The 14391-nt window shown below is 34.3% G+C and overlaps 1 protein-coding gene across 2 annotated transcripts in view; it reads right to left on the reverse strand.

Moving 5' to 3' along the window:
- Positions 1-14391, reverse strand: part of bard1 (BRCA1 associated RING domain 1) — a 107787-nt gene that overhangs the window by 15956 nt on the left and 77440 nt on the right. For both annotated transcript variants that reach the window (XM_028808014.2, XM_051930311.1), the window contains exons 7-9: positions 12693-12807; positions 12359-12491; positions 7128-7220 (exon numbers count right to left, since the gene is read on the reverse strand). In XM_028808014.2, coding sequence (XP_028663847.2) covers positions 7128-7220; positions 12359-12491; positions 12693-12807 — 341 coding nt within the window. The remainder of the gene's footprint in view (positions 1-7127; positions 7221-12358; positions 12492-12692; positions 12808-14391) is intronic.

Genomic DNA, 14391 nt, shown 5'->3' on the forward strand with positions numbered 1-14391 from the left:
TATGTGTGTGTGTGTGTGGGTGTATATATATTATATATATATATATATATGCAGTTGGAGATCCACGAAGGGAGAAAAAACGAATCACGTATCATAAAATAGTTTTATTCCTGAGCTTTCAACCCCTATCAGGGGTCTTCATCAGAGGATAATGCTTAGACTTACAAGAATCAAAGGCAATATATAGCAACACATTCAGTTTGGGGATGGGTGGAGGTGACTAAGTCAGTATGATCAAGGGGGGGGGGGGGGGGGGGGGGGGTTGTATAGTTTAATTATTGTGTACATGTTCTTCTTAAGTTGGCATATGCTGGATTTATGTCCAAGTGTCTGTTGATGGCGTTTTCATCTGATAGCCAAGACTCGGCCAACTCTATGGCACTTTTTGTACTGGCCTGAAATTTTACTTTTACGTTGTCCCAGTTGAATGTGTGTCCTGTCGATTTAGTATGTGCATATATCAAAGATAGTGCGTCCTTTCTTCTGACGGCGTTGCGATGTTCCTGTACACGTGTTGAGATTCTTTTTGACGTTTGTCCTATGTATACTGCTGAGCAAGAATTGCATGGAATACTATAAACTGGAATACTATACACACACACACATATATATATATATATATATATATATCACATACATATACATATATATATATATATCACATACATATACATATATATATATATATCACATACATACATATATATATATATATATATATATATATATATATTATATATATATATACACACACACACACACACACACATACACACACATGCATACACATATATACATACACAAACACACACATATATATATTGATATATATTATATACACACACATAGCCACAAATAAAATAGATTTTTTTCATTTTAGGCTTATAATGTCAGGAATTTTCTTTTGAACAGTGTTGCACAATTCTAATTATAAAGTGATGCTTACTTTATAGGCATACAGAACTCTTGCTGGTAACTTTATTTGTAATCTGACTTAAATTACCTGAATTACACACTAAACATTGTTGCTCAAGACAAGAATGTTACTCATCTGTTGTGATCACAATAATAGAAAATGCTAAAAATACAACATTCAAAATACAAAGCCTTAGCCTTACCTGACTTTAGTAATATAAAAAGTGATGGCTCTAGTTAGGAAACAGGGAAAAGTGGTCATTACATGTTTAACCAGAGTTGGAAAAAATGCAATTAGAAAATCTTTTTGGGCAGCTGTTACAAATGAAGGACTGCAAATGACGGTTAATGACTGGAACAGGTGCACGGCTCCAATCTGATGGAAGAAGGCAGTATGGTCTTAAAAGCCTAATTCTTACATAGTACTGCTCAGCAGAACCGGCATATAGTACACTAAATGTGCTACATTAGACATTGGTCAGTGGAAAGTGTAGGTATAAAAGCCCGTCACAGCTGCAAGAAGCCAGAAACCCCATCGGCACTGATGATGCATTGACTCTGTTCCAAGATAAATGCCTCCAGATTCCTCTGAAAGACTGGGATGTAGTCAAAGATTCCACTGAAGAACAGTAAGACAATTGAATTGTTCCACAAGTTTCTCTCTGACTGTATGTTTACGTATATGATACTGTAAAGCATATTAGGAGTGAAAAAAAGCATTTTGAAACAAGTTAATACTGTTTCTCTTATGTTAATATCTCCACCTTAGTTACTGGGAAAATGTATGTATAGGTTCTATTAGTATGAGCTGCAGTTTTGAAAAGAACACATTCCCAGGGAATATGTGCCCATCAGATACAGCATCCTTATGATGACTGACAATGCCCTATTATCAGCCTCATCTGTTTTTTGTTAAACACTTCACTGCACCAATCATAAGCAATGTGATAAAATGTAACCCCCCACACCACCCCAAAAAACCACACAGAAATACAACAGACATTTAATTAAAGTGCCTTTGCTATGCCAGCATCAAATGCAAACTACCAATTAGCTGCATGTTTAAAGCTAAAGTGATCCATCCAAATCCTGTAAATCTGTAAAGAACATATCTACATATCAGCATATGTTATAACTGACTAGTGTTGTCAAATACATCAGTTTTATCAATAAATGTCAGTTCAGAAATGTTGAAACAGTACCAATGCTCGTCTTCTGCAGTATTGGTGCTTTCCACAGCAGATGAACATTCCGACTCGTTTATTCTTTTGACAGAAACTTCAGACCCATGGATCACCATACACACACGTGACAGATGAGTGCAACAAGAAGTTTCACAGAATCATCACGTGAAACAGTTAATTTAATTGAAGAAGCTCGGAATTCACCATCCTCTCAAGAGTCTGTGTTTTAAGTATTTGCTGCAAATGCGGTACTTTACGATTGTCCACTCCATTGACAAATTCTTCAAAACAAAAAAACAGCACTTGCTAGAGTCCAACCCTGTCAAATTTGAAAGGTGAAAATGACATTTATTTGTACTGTATATTTGTCCAAAATATTCCTGCATATGTCTAGAAGCATTAAAGAAAAATGTAAACACAAGACCATTTAGGCATTATAAAATTCTAACTTAAACCCTTTGTGACAGCGCGGTAGTGCACTTGTTATGTTAGTGCTATCACCTCAGAGGTGCAGTGTCAGAGTTCAAAACCCCATGCCTTCTGGATGTCTATGTGGAATCTGCACATTCTCTCTGTGCTTGGTTTTTTCTTTCTTTGGGTACTCAAAATTTTCTTCACCAAGATAAGTGTATTATACCGACAATTCCAAACTAATCCTGCATGTGTGTGAACTGCAATGGACTGATGCCCTGTCCAGGGCTGGCTCATGTACCTACGATGCAGAACTGGACTGAGGTTTTAAACCTTTGCCAGAATTGTCTAACATGCCTGCTTTTGTGCAGAAATATTTTCAGTATAAAAAGCACATTCAAATGTGAATGATTTTTTTTTTTTTTTTTAAATTCTGCTTAAAATACCAGCACTAAAAGGGTTTGGATATACCTGAAATATTACACAATATGAATCCCTCTGCACATTTATTAGGAATGGCAATTATGAAGCCTAGACTTTAGTATCCAGCTGGTAGAAATGTTTTATTCAAATAGCGGATTGTTCGAGGGTGATGAAAGAAACAAAGAAAAGAAAAACTTATCAAAAATGACAGTACCAGCATACAGTTTTTTGCAGCCTACATAGACATAAATTTTAGTATAAAACAATGGAGTAACTTCAAACTTAAAAACATCTTTAACTTCTTTCTACTGAAAATGTGTCACAACCAATACCAAAAAACAAAGCTCAAGAAACACTGTTTGTACTTAAAATGAAAAGAAACTTCTAAAGTGTCTCTTGATGCTACAACACAGGAAGAAAACTAAAAGGGAATGGTATTAAATATAACATTAAATGTGAATGCATGCTTTCATGATTAAAAAAAAACAAAAAAATAATCAGTGCCATTTGTTTAGAAAGTGGAGAAAACTGGGAGTGTTGTCTCTTTGTAACAATGAAACTTGTCCTTTAACAGAGAAGTTATCATCATATCACAGCACACAAAAAGGCTTACTTCAGGGAAGAGCAACAAATTGACTGATGAATAGTAATAAGGAACTTAACAGATACAGACCAGCAATCTTTATCTCTCTATTATATAAAAAAAAAAAATCCTGCGACAAGATTTTCTCAAGTCACGCTCTCCTCTCAACCATATCCAACCACGCCCACGGTCCTCTCACCTCTCATTCGTGTGAATGCTTTTGTCATACACCGTTTCTGCTCTCTCAGATCTTATAAATTTTAACGTTTTCCTCACTTTAAGTTCCCAAATAAGGAAGGCATATTACGTATTAAAGAATTTTATCATGAAGGGTTATGAACAGAAAAAAATGAGTACACGGGCAATCTTAGCACCGAGAAACGAAGTCAAACAAATTAACACCAAAAATGTCGATCGGTTACACGGCAAATTGGTTAAATGCATATCAATAGATTATGATGAAACAGTTGGTGGGGATCGTGCAGAAGATGAAAACATCAACTTACAATATCCCGAAGAATAACTACAACCGTTAACACCGTCTGGTCTTCCACTGGACGAATTACTGTTGAAAGAAGGATGTATCCAAGAAAGGTAATGTAGTACATCTTCCACAGATATCATTACTCAACAAAGGAGATCTTGATATGCCACTCGTATTAAAAGGTTTACAGTTTCCCATTAGATAAGCTTTTGCAAAGACAATTAACAAATCTCAAGAGCCAAACATTCAAAAAAGTCGTTTTATTTAATAGAGAAAAAGAAACAAAATTCAATCACGGGCAGTTATATGTTGTGCTGTCACGATGAAGGTCCAAACACAGAATCAAAATTCAGTGTCATATTGACGAAAATTTAATTAAAAAAAATTGTTTTTACAGCAAAAGTTTAAAAAGAAGTACTTGCAAATTAATTTCAAAGCCAAACTAATGTAAAAAATAGTTCTATTATGCATATGTAACAGTTTCCATGAAACTAAAAATCTGTTTAAATTGTACATCCACATACCCATATGTGAGCGACAGAACCACAAAGAGGCTAGCGCATAGTGGTTGTCGAGCGACGCGAGCAGGGGCCATGGCCCCCTAGTTTGAAATACGAGATGGGGAAAACAATGAATCCTGCTTAAATCTTGACATACTGTACACCTTTCAGGGCAGACGGACTAGTTTAGTCATAGAACATGGCTATCTGCACTTCCATTCTTCCACAGTCTATGAGGCAATTCTGAGGAAGGAGGAGAGCTACTGAAAATATAAAGTGTCATTATGATTAGAACACTAGGTGGTAGAAAACTGTCTTCTGAAAACGTTTTTTTATAAACAACTACAAGCAGACACAAACACACTGTACATTTAAAAAACACACATACACACACACTAACAGCAGGGTGTGCTCTTTTACCGTTTCCCCACAGACAGAATAACGCCAAAGAAAAAGCATCAAATTTGCACACTTATCAAACACAAGTGAAGGAACAATGTGGAAGAAAAAAAAAATGCAACAGAAAGGCAAAGTAAAACCCGTTGAAACACTCTGCTATTTCTCTCTGCATTTGTAAAATAACTCGCCAAACTATTCTTTCTCCTTCACCAACACAAATAACGTTGAAGACACTTTAATAGTTTGCCTAAGTGTAACAGCCCTTTTTCATTTCCTAATAAGGATATTTAAACTTAATATCAGTAACATTTATTTCACTTCTTGTATTTCTAGTATATTAGCCATGATACATGTCAAAGGCAGGTGCAGGTAATGGTTTAAAAAAAAAAAAAAAAAAAAATGCAGTCTGTTGCCCCATGTGTACCTTCAGTACCTGTCCTCTGTATTTGTGCATGTGAACATCTTTCAACTGGTGTTCCCATAAAGTCTGTTTCTGAGAGTCTGTCACAATTTCGATGCGCCTTTCTCACCTCCTGTCCAGTTTTACAGTTGCAATCTTCGAAGGCAACTCTCAGCATATGTCTTTACTTCTCCGCATGCATCTCACACTAACACTTCCTCTTTTGTTGCATCACCAAAGCCAAACTAAGCAATCTAATTGGTCAGTTTGGCTTTGGTGTGATTGGTCAGAGTGACTGGCCACACACACCTTAGTGTTTTATTATGTGGTAGATTAGCAATGAACACTCAAGGAAGGAACTGCTCAAATTTTACTCTGCTAGTCTGGAAATGGAAAGTTACTTTTAGAATCTAGCACATATACATATATACGTATTTATATATTTTTAATAGTGTGTAAATTAGATTGTAAGTGTAAATTTGCTGTACCACAATAAAACTACAATGAATTTAATAGTATCTTCTTGTACAGGGCATATGAAATGCTGGTTTCTTAATATCTAAAGTGTGTACATTTAACTTGAATAAATTAAACTCTTACACATACAATGTGTGTTTTGCTTTTATGTGGGTGGCAGGATAGTACAATATACAAATGTTAGCGGTAACACCTACTAGAATGCTTGTTTCAGGTTTAGACCAAGGTTTGAAAGCCTTCTATAAAACAGAATTTATATTTTCCTCCCACCTTCACGTGGGTGTCTAATAGTAATCCATTTTCTATTTACTTTATGAAGATTGGTTTACAATAAAAAATTGCTTTTGCATGAGCATGAAATATTTTATTGTAACTTTAGTGCACTAGTTGCAGATGCTTAAAGCTTGTTTAATTTTAGAATATCTGCATACATCTTTAAAATATAGAAAGTGCTTCTGATGATTTCTACTATATTTTTTTCCACAAATGAACAATTACTACATCCAAAAGAGAAACAATTGTGTTCAAATGTAAATATAGTTTAAACATCATAGAGTTTAAAAAGGAAAGCTTTAAATAAAGATGTTTATTATTAATTTGAGTAATAATTGTGATGAGTTTCACAATTCTGTTTAGTCTTTGAACAGGTTTTCTGCTTAAACCTCAAAGTACAGTGTGAGTCACAAATCTCAGAATTTTAAGGTTTCTAAATAAGATTTATAAAATATTTTAAATCATTTCACTTTTTCAAATATAAAAAAAAATCCCATAACAGCAAAATAGATCTTGTCCATTTACAGTAGCATCTGTACATTACCTTGTAGCATGACAACAACATATGTTATATGGATGAAATCAGTTTGCAATGATGATATATATTGCATTATAACTGCTGTATTGTTAAAGCGGTTCTAACAATATTACATAAGAAATTTGAGAAATGAGAGGAGACCATTCAGTCCATCAAGCTTGTTTGTTTAGCTAATAGCTAAGCTGTCCCAAAATCTCATCCAGATTCTTCTTAAAGGTTGTCAAGGTTTCTGCTTCAACTACATGTCTTGGTAGCTTGTTCCACAGTCCCACGACTCTCTATGCATAAAGAAGTGCTTCCTGGCTTCAGTTTTAAATGCACTTTCCCCTTAATTTCCACTAATGTTTGACTACATAATTCACCCATAATCTGATAAAATATTGCTGGATCTACTTTATCAATATTATATATTTTAACATTACCCTTACCACAGCTAGAACAGCATCCTTGTCCTAAAACTTAGGTTACCTGGTAGTTTTACTGCTTATATCATTCGTTTTCTAGAAAGTGTTTTGTATAATTTCCTCATACAGTACTTACACTGAAATTTCAGTATCCAACATCCAGCCAGCATTCCCAGCATGCACTTTATAGTTGATGGAAAGTGATCATCTGGGATAATTATGTGAGTTACTGAAAAGACATAAAAAAATAACCAATTGCAAACATTCATACATACAAACAAGCATCTAAAATAACTTCCCAAAGTATGAAATAAACTATCTAGTATAGCAGTAATTAAGGCACACAGTGTCTACTCACATGTGACTTTTAGTTAATATGTATCAGATTCTGACATACTGACCATTTCTTGCACTGATTGTATTCTGACGCCATAATATTGCTTTATGCAACTTGAAGACTAAACAATTTACCAATTATTTATCACACACTGCTTTTTGCATCTATTTAGCAAATGTAAAGCAGAGTTACAAACATTTGCCCAGTGCCACACAAATGTCCACTATGGAGAATGAATGAAAATTTTAAAAGAATAATTTATTTTTCCATTATTAAAAAACTGAGCACTTTGACTAGAGAAAAAAAAACATATCCAAAAGGATGTCAATGACAGATGAGGTTTGAAACTGAAAAGAAATTTATAATTACTGAGTATAAGGCTCCACTGTTTGAAGAAACTGTTGCACCCAAGATACTTATAATGAAAAAAAAAAAATTAATAATATCACAATGTTTTTATTAGTAGCCCCAGTCCAAAAGGGTTTAATTATATATCCAAAAAACCTAAAGCACTAGCCCTTACTTAGCTTGTAACAAATTATAAATACTGCTACAAAAATATCAGCACTTTCAATATTTATTGCTATAAGGGGTGGTTAAAATTGCAGGAAACAGAAATATATTAATTTTTCTTGTTATACAGTTTAATATGTTATTACATATTAATGTGTGGATTTCATGGGCGAAAAGTTTACAGGTCATCACAAATTAAGTAACAGGGTAGAAGTCAGCTACACACCACGATGTCTATTTAATGATAAATATTCACTGGCATTTTAAATCACTATGCTAGTAGGGGCTTATGTTTTTGAAATACTCAGTACAATTAAAAGCAAATTTAACATTTCCAAGATCTTGGCACTGTTTACAAAACTGAGAGGACTGTTCACTTCAGCTGTACAATAATTTGGTCATCCATTATAAAGAACTATTAACAGTCTGCATGTTATTAGATAGATAAACATACAAGTCTTTTGAACATGATATAAAAGAACAAAAAAATGACTTAACACACAGTATTTTGAGTTTTTTTAAAACAACATTATTGTTTATAGCATGTAATTATATTATGGAATTTTAATATCTGGTTTATAATGGATACCTAACTTCAAGTGTGACCAATAATGTCTTTATATTTTTCAAAGAGCGATTAGTTTATTGGTGTTTCCCAATATGTGACTCTGTGAAATTCCAGCTAAATAAAAGAATAGTTAAAAAATTATATATAACACTAGAGGACAAAAAAAAAAAAAAAAAAAAAAAACTGTATTCAACATAACACGTATTCTTCCAATAACTACTATTAATTTATACATAATTAGTTTACCAATAATGTAAACATTGAACATGTCATTATTTTATATATATATATATATTATATATATATATATATATATATATATATATATATATATATATATATATATATATATATATATTCTAAGATATAATGGGAATAATAAGCTGCTATGTCCCCACCATGTTCCTGGTAAATAAATAAAATATTAAATATATTTATTTCTGCCATCATTATAATAATTAAATGTAGCTAAATGCAGTTTTACCTATAGCAATTTATTGCAACAAACATTATATAATACTAACTTTCTAGTTTTTAGGCGAGTACAACTCTTTTTACTTTGCATGCCATCTAGGTAATGCAAATGTAATCATGAAAAAATTCCACCACCGTTTTCGACCTCCATAAGTGTGAAAATATTTTAATATAAAGTTTGATTATAAATAGAGAATAAAATGATTGTGTATCGATATCAATTATTTATGATGGGAAACAAAGATATGATACCTGAGAAATATTGCGCAACTAGAAGTGGTTCTGATGACCTTTTCCTCTATCTCAGTATACAAGAAAGTCGAGGGGAGTGCACTCCCGATTTTTTAGAATGTGGAAATAAAGTGGAATCTTGAGCATTAGCATACTTTCAATGATACACACACACACACACACGTGGAATCCCATTGTAATGAAAAAAATAAAGAAAAAAATTTCATTAAATCAGAAATGTCACTGCAACGAATATGAGGAAAATATATATACAGTACTATCATGACCAGGGTCTGCAGCAATTAGCCATCTCTAACGGCAACAGCACAAGGACAACTCCATAGCCGTTCTGCTGCGTCTTACCATGTAACGTGTTAACACCCAAACTGGACCACATTTCCGTCTCTCGTGCAACTAACTCTGTAACCCAAGCTTGACAATACCTATATTTATATATTAAAAAAAAAAAAAAAAAAAACAGCCTTTTAAACTGCAAAAATATATTTTATTAGAAAATAGATCTAATATCTTAACTTTTTTTTTTTTTTTTTTTTATAGAAATACAAATGTGCTTCTAATTTTTTTTTTTTTTTGCTCAGGTCCCAACACCAGATCTTTGTATTCTATTTTTTTTTTTTTTTGATCTTTCAAAAGCGTTGAAGGCGCAATTCCTAATGCTTTCGCAATGTCATTTTTCTTCATTCCGGAATCAACTATTTCTAGGATTGTTCATTTTTCTTTCAGTGTAAACTGATGCAGTTTCTCACTTTTTTTTTGTTCATTGCAAAGCAAACTTTGAGAAGCACAATGAAACTCAAACAGTATCGTATCCACAGCATAGGCGCGGCTTTAAGAATTTTTTGCATCGCATTATTTTTGGTGGGCATTTTTGGTAGAAAAAAATGTTTGTTATACTGCAATTTATATTTAGTTAAAACAAAATCCTCTTAACATGATTTTGTATGAATGTTTGACCGGTCCAACAAAAGGTTTTCTTTAGTATGAAAATGTCAGCACTTCAGTATTTGCTATAACAGGATTTGACCTGTACATACTGTATACAGTATGTGTATGTGCAATACCCTTCTTGTTGAGTCATTGTAGTATGCAAATCACATGACAAGAAATAAATACAATTTAAAAAAAAAAACAAAAAAAAAAAACTTAAGACTTGCTTGGGGTCATATAGGTAGTTACTACTACTGCTACTCACATTTATATAGCGCTTTTCTTTGGGGAACCATTTCAACCACCATCAATGTGTAGCACCCATCTGGATGATGTGACAGCAGCCATTATTATGCCAGTATGCTCACCACACATTAGTAGTGAAGGGTTGAGAGAAAGAGATAGCCAGTTAGAGACTGGGGATGATTAGGTGGTCAGAATGGAAGTGGCTGTGATGGGCAATTTTATCCAGGACATCATGGTTCACCCTACTTTTTAAGAAGGATGCCCAGGAATCTTTAATGACCACAGAGAGTTCAGAAGGACGTGTCCCCATCACTGTCTGAGATACACATTCAGACCACTGTGTAAGCCCCCGCCACTGGTCTTTAAGAAGGATACCCAGGGATCTTTACTGAACACAAAGAGTTGGGACCTTGGTTTTAAGTCTCATCCGAAGGACGGTGCCATATTTGAAGCAAAGTGTTCCCATCACTGCACTGAGATCCACATTCAGACTACAGGGCAAGCCCCCCAACCCCGGCTGGTCTCACCAACTCCTCTTAAAGCAGCAACCCAAACTTTTCCAAGATGGTCTCCAATCCAAACATGCTTAGCTTCAGATGGAAGCCCTGTTCTGAAGCACATGTGATACAGTCATGAGGACAAATCTAGCAACAGTCTGTATTGTAGTTCAAAGTATTAATTCAGCATGTCTGCAATTATCTATTGTTTTATTAGAAATGTATTTAATACTTAAACAGGTGTTCTTAGTTGCAATCAAACTACCCTTATAGATGCAGCTCAAAAATATGTACATTTTCAATTGGAAACACATTCTCACTGGAAATATATGAAATTGCAGAATATTATAAACTAGATTTGCGTTGTACTACTTCACTGTTAATTGATTATGTGTGCGATCCACAGCATTTTTTAATTTGTACAGTAATCTAAGTCAACCTACAGTAAACTGTGCTTTATAAATATGAAATTTACATAAGCTTGAATAATCTCCTGATTAGTTTGTAAGAAATGCGAAATCATTCATGCAACACAGAAATTAAGGACTGTTTTTATTTAAGATACAGCGTGTATACAGAAATATGTAACATTTAGTTATTAATATATTGTATGCCTTCAGAATTAGATTAAACAAACAAGTGGATTTAAATTTTAACAAGTTTACTATTTTAAGGAAGTAACACAAGTATTAGTATGAAGAAATAAAATTCTATATTAGATGAATAATTTAACATACAATTTAGGAATAGATAAGACCATTTGGCCCTTACTGTTCTGTCTACTGTAAATCCCAAGTATTTAAACTCATGGATAAACAGTACAGAGTAATGGGGATTGTGGAAGAGAAGTGAAAAAGAATGCAGGCAGGGTGGAGAAGAGTATCAGGAGTGATTTGTGACAGACGGGTATCAGCAAGAGGGAAAGGGAAGGTCTACAGGACGGTAGTGAGACCAGCTGTGTTATATGGGCTGGAGACGGTGGCACAGGAGACAGAGCTGGAGGTGACAGAGTTAAAGATGATAAGACAAAGTCAGAGAGGCGAGATTGCATTGGTTTGGACAGGTGTAGAGGAGAGATGCTGGGTATATTGGGAGAAGGGTGCTAAGGATAGAGCTGCCAGGCAAGAGGAGAAGAGGAAGGCCTAAGAGAAGGTTTACGGATGTGGTGAGAGAGGACATGGAGGTGATGGGTGTAATAGAGCAAGATGCAGAGGACAGAAAGATATGGATGAAGATTATCTGCTATGCGCAAACCCTAACAGGAGCAGCCGAAAAAAGACTGTTCTAACCACCCTGTACAGAAAAAGCAGATATAGATAGGGAGTTTTTGCCAATCCCAACTTGATAGAAACCAGAACTGTGGAAAGCCAACAGTAGTTGATCTACTTTCACTTATCAGATTTATAAAATCACATTAAACATAATCACACCATGGTATTAATACTGAAGTTTTTGATCATGCATCTTTACTTGATTAATAATAATCGCTGAAAATGAACTCTAAATACAATTTAACACCTATTAATTCAAAAACATTTTTATTCCTTACATACCACAGCTGTTGTACTGCTCAGCCTTTCCCGCTTTGATAAGAGTTGCCAGCTTGCTGAGCTGTGACTGCTGCTGTTTGGAAAGCCCACTGCTTGCAAGAATTAATTTTTCATTCTTTTGTTGGTCAACTGTAAGCTTCAGAACAGAAATATATTCAAGTTATAAATATCAATACATAAAACAGTCAAAATAAAAAAAAAAATTAGATAATACATATTGATTTAATACATAAACTGACCGTGGAAAGTGATTTTGCATCTACACTTCACAATATACAATTCATCAATTTAGTGTAGGAAGTGCTATTAGTGAAAACAACCTTTTTTTTCTTCTTACCTTGCCACTGAGTGTCAAGGCCTTTGGAGAAGAAAGTCTCTTGGGAGCAGTTTGAAGGATGTTTCTCAGATCTTCATTCTGTGCATAGTGAATTGGTTTCAATCCAAAGAGGTTTCTGTGTCATAAAATATACATTAGAGAGTTAATTGATGTTAGAATCCATGAACCACTAATTGTTCTAAAGAGGACTTACTAAAGACATACAAAAAAGTTTTCCTTCTGGTACTAGAATAGAAATAATATAAGAAAACATTGGATAAAACTCATAATTCTTATACTGTAGGAAAATTCCTCCAGGAATGCAATTCTTTAAACAAGAAACCACGCTACAACGCATGTATCAAGCACTTTCCTGGAAGGGAAAAAAAATTCTTTGTCAAAGACTAACTGCAGATGAATACAATTAGCCAACAATGATATTTAGAGCCGAGTGATTTTATTAAGACGACAAAAAATAAATTACACAATGACAAAGCAAAAGCAATAGGTCACCTCGGAAAGCAAAATAATTTAAAAGCAAGCCAAAAAATGATTTGGTATATTGGTACATTTACAGTACAGTAAGTTTGACTTTTATGCATTCTTATTCTTTTTAAAAACCAGACAATGTAGCCAAGGAGACAGCTAAGTCCTGTAGAGAAACAATCACAATGTACAACCCAATATTTTTAGCTTATATCAATTTACTCTAAAAACAAATATTTCTGAAAACGTGATTTATTATTATAAAGTGCTGAAACAACATTTATTGTTTTAAGATGTTGTACTGTACTTTATCAATACAGAAATGCTTGAGAAGAAAGTGCTTATGTCATGCTGCAAAAAAACACACACAGAATGTATATAGTGCACCAAAACTGTACATCAAAGTCGAGATTTCAAGGTCCCTAAAGTTCTACTCTCCACCACACTATATGGTAATTTATTCCATTTGTTTGTAGTTCTTTGTATGGGGGGGGGGGGAGAAAAAAAAAAAAAAAACTTTATGCAGAATTTACCCTCAAGTTTTCAATTGTGTCCCCATGTTCTTGCAGAGGGATTTATTTTAAAGTAACATCCAATGGGATCAAATATACTAAGTATGTCATTACGTGAAACACGTCTATTGTGTCACGTTTTAATCTACATTTGCTTAAACTATGTCATGCATGCATGTCAGAGGATCACCCTTTGTGCTCATCTCAGTTATATAATACTCACTCCAGGACGAGAGGGGGTGCTGTCACTAATCATGGCCTCTTCCAATCCCTCCATATTGAGAGAAGATGCCCAGTGAGGGCAGCTGACTCCGCCCCTTCCTATCCTCGACCTTTAAGTTCCAAGGTTGCTGAAAGGAGGCGTCACTCTTTGATCAGTTCATCCCTGCAGGACAGAGCTCCATCCAACTGACCTTTCGAACCCTAACAGGCTACCTCTATTTGTTTGTTTTGATATGCATTTGCGTCAAAGAGCGCCTGTTTATTTTTTGTTTATCCGAGCCAAAGAATTAAATGATGACAGTTGGAATGGCGCACCAACATTTATACTTTCCGGCTTCTTGATCCTCACTCAACCCACAACTGAAAAGCTTCAAGTTTAATTTATCCTCATAACTCTTAGTCCCAGAATCAGCCTAGTCGCTTTTCTCTGGACTTTCTCTAGTGCTTCTGTGCTTTTTTTTTTTTGTAATTTGGAGACCAAACCTGTACCGAGTACTCCA

This window comes from Erpetoichthys calabaricus, chromosome 8 (genome assembly GCF_900747795.2).
Source record: "Erpetoichthys calabaricus chromosome 8, fErpCal1.3, whole genome shotgun sequence".
Classification (NCBI taxonomy): Eukaryota; Metazoa; Chordata; class Cladistia; order Polypteriformes; family Polypteridae; genus Erpetoichthys; species Erpetoichthys calabaricus.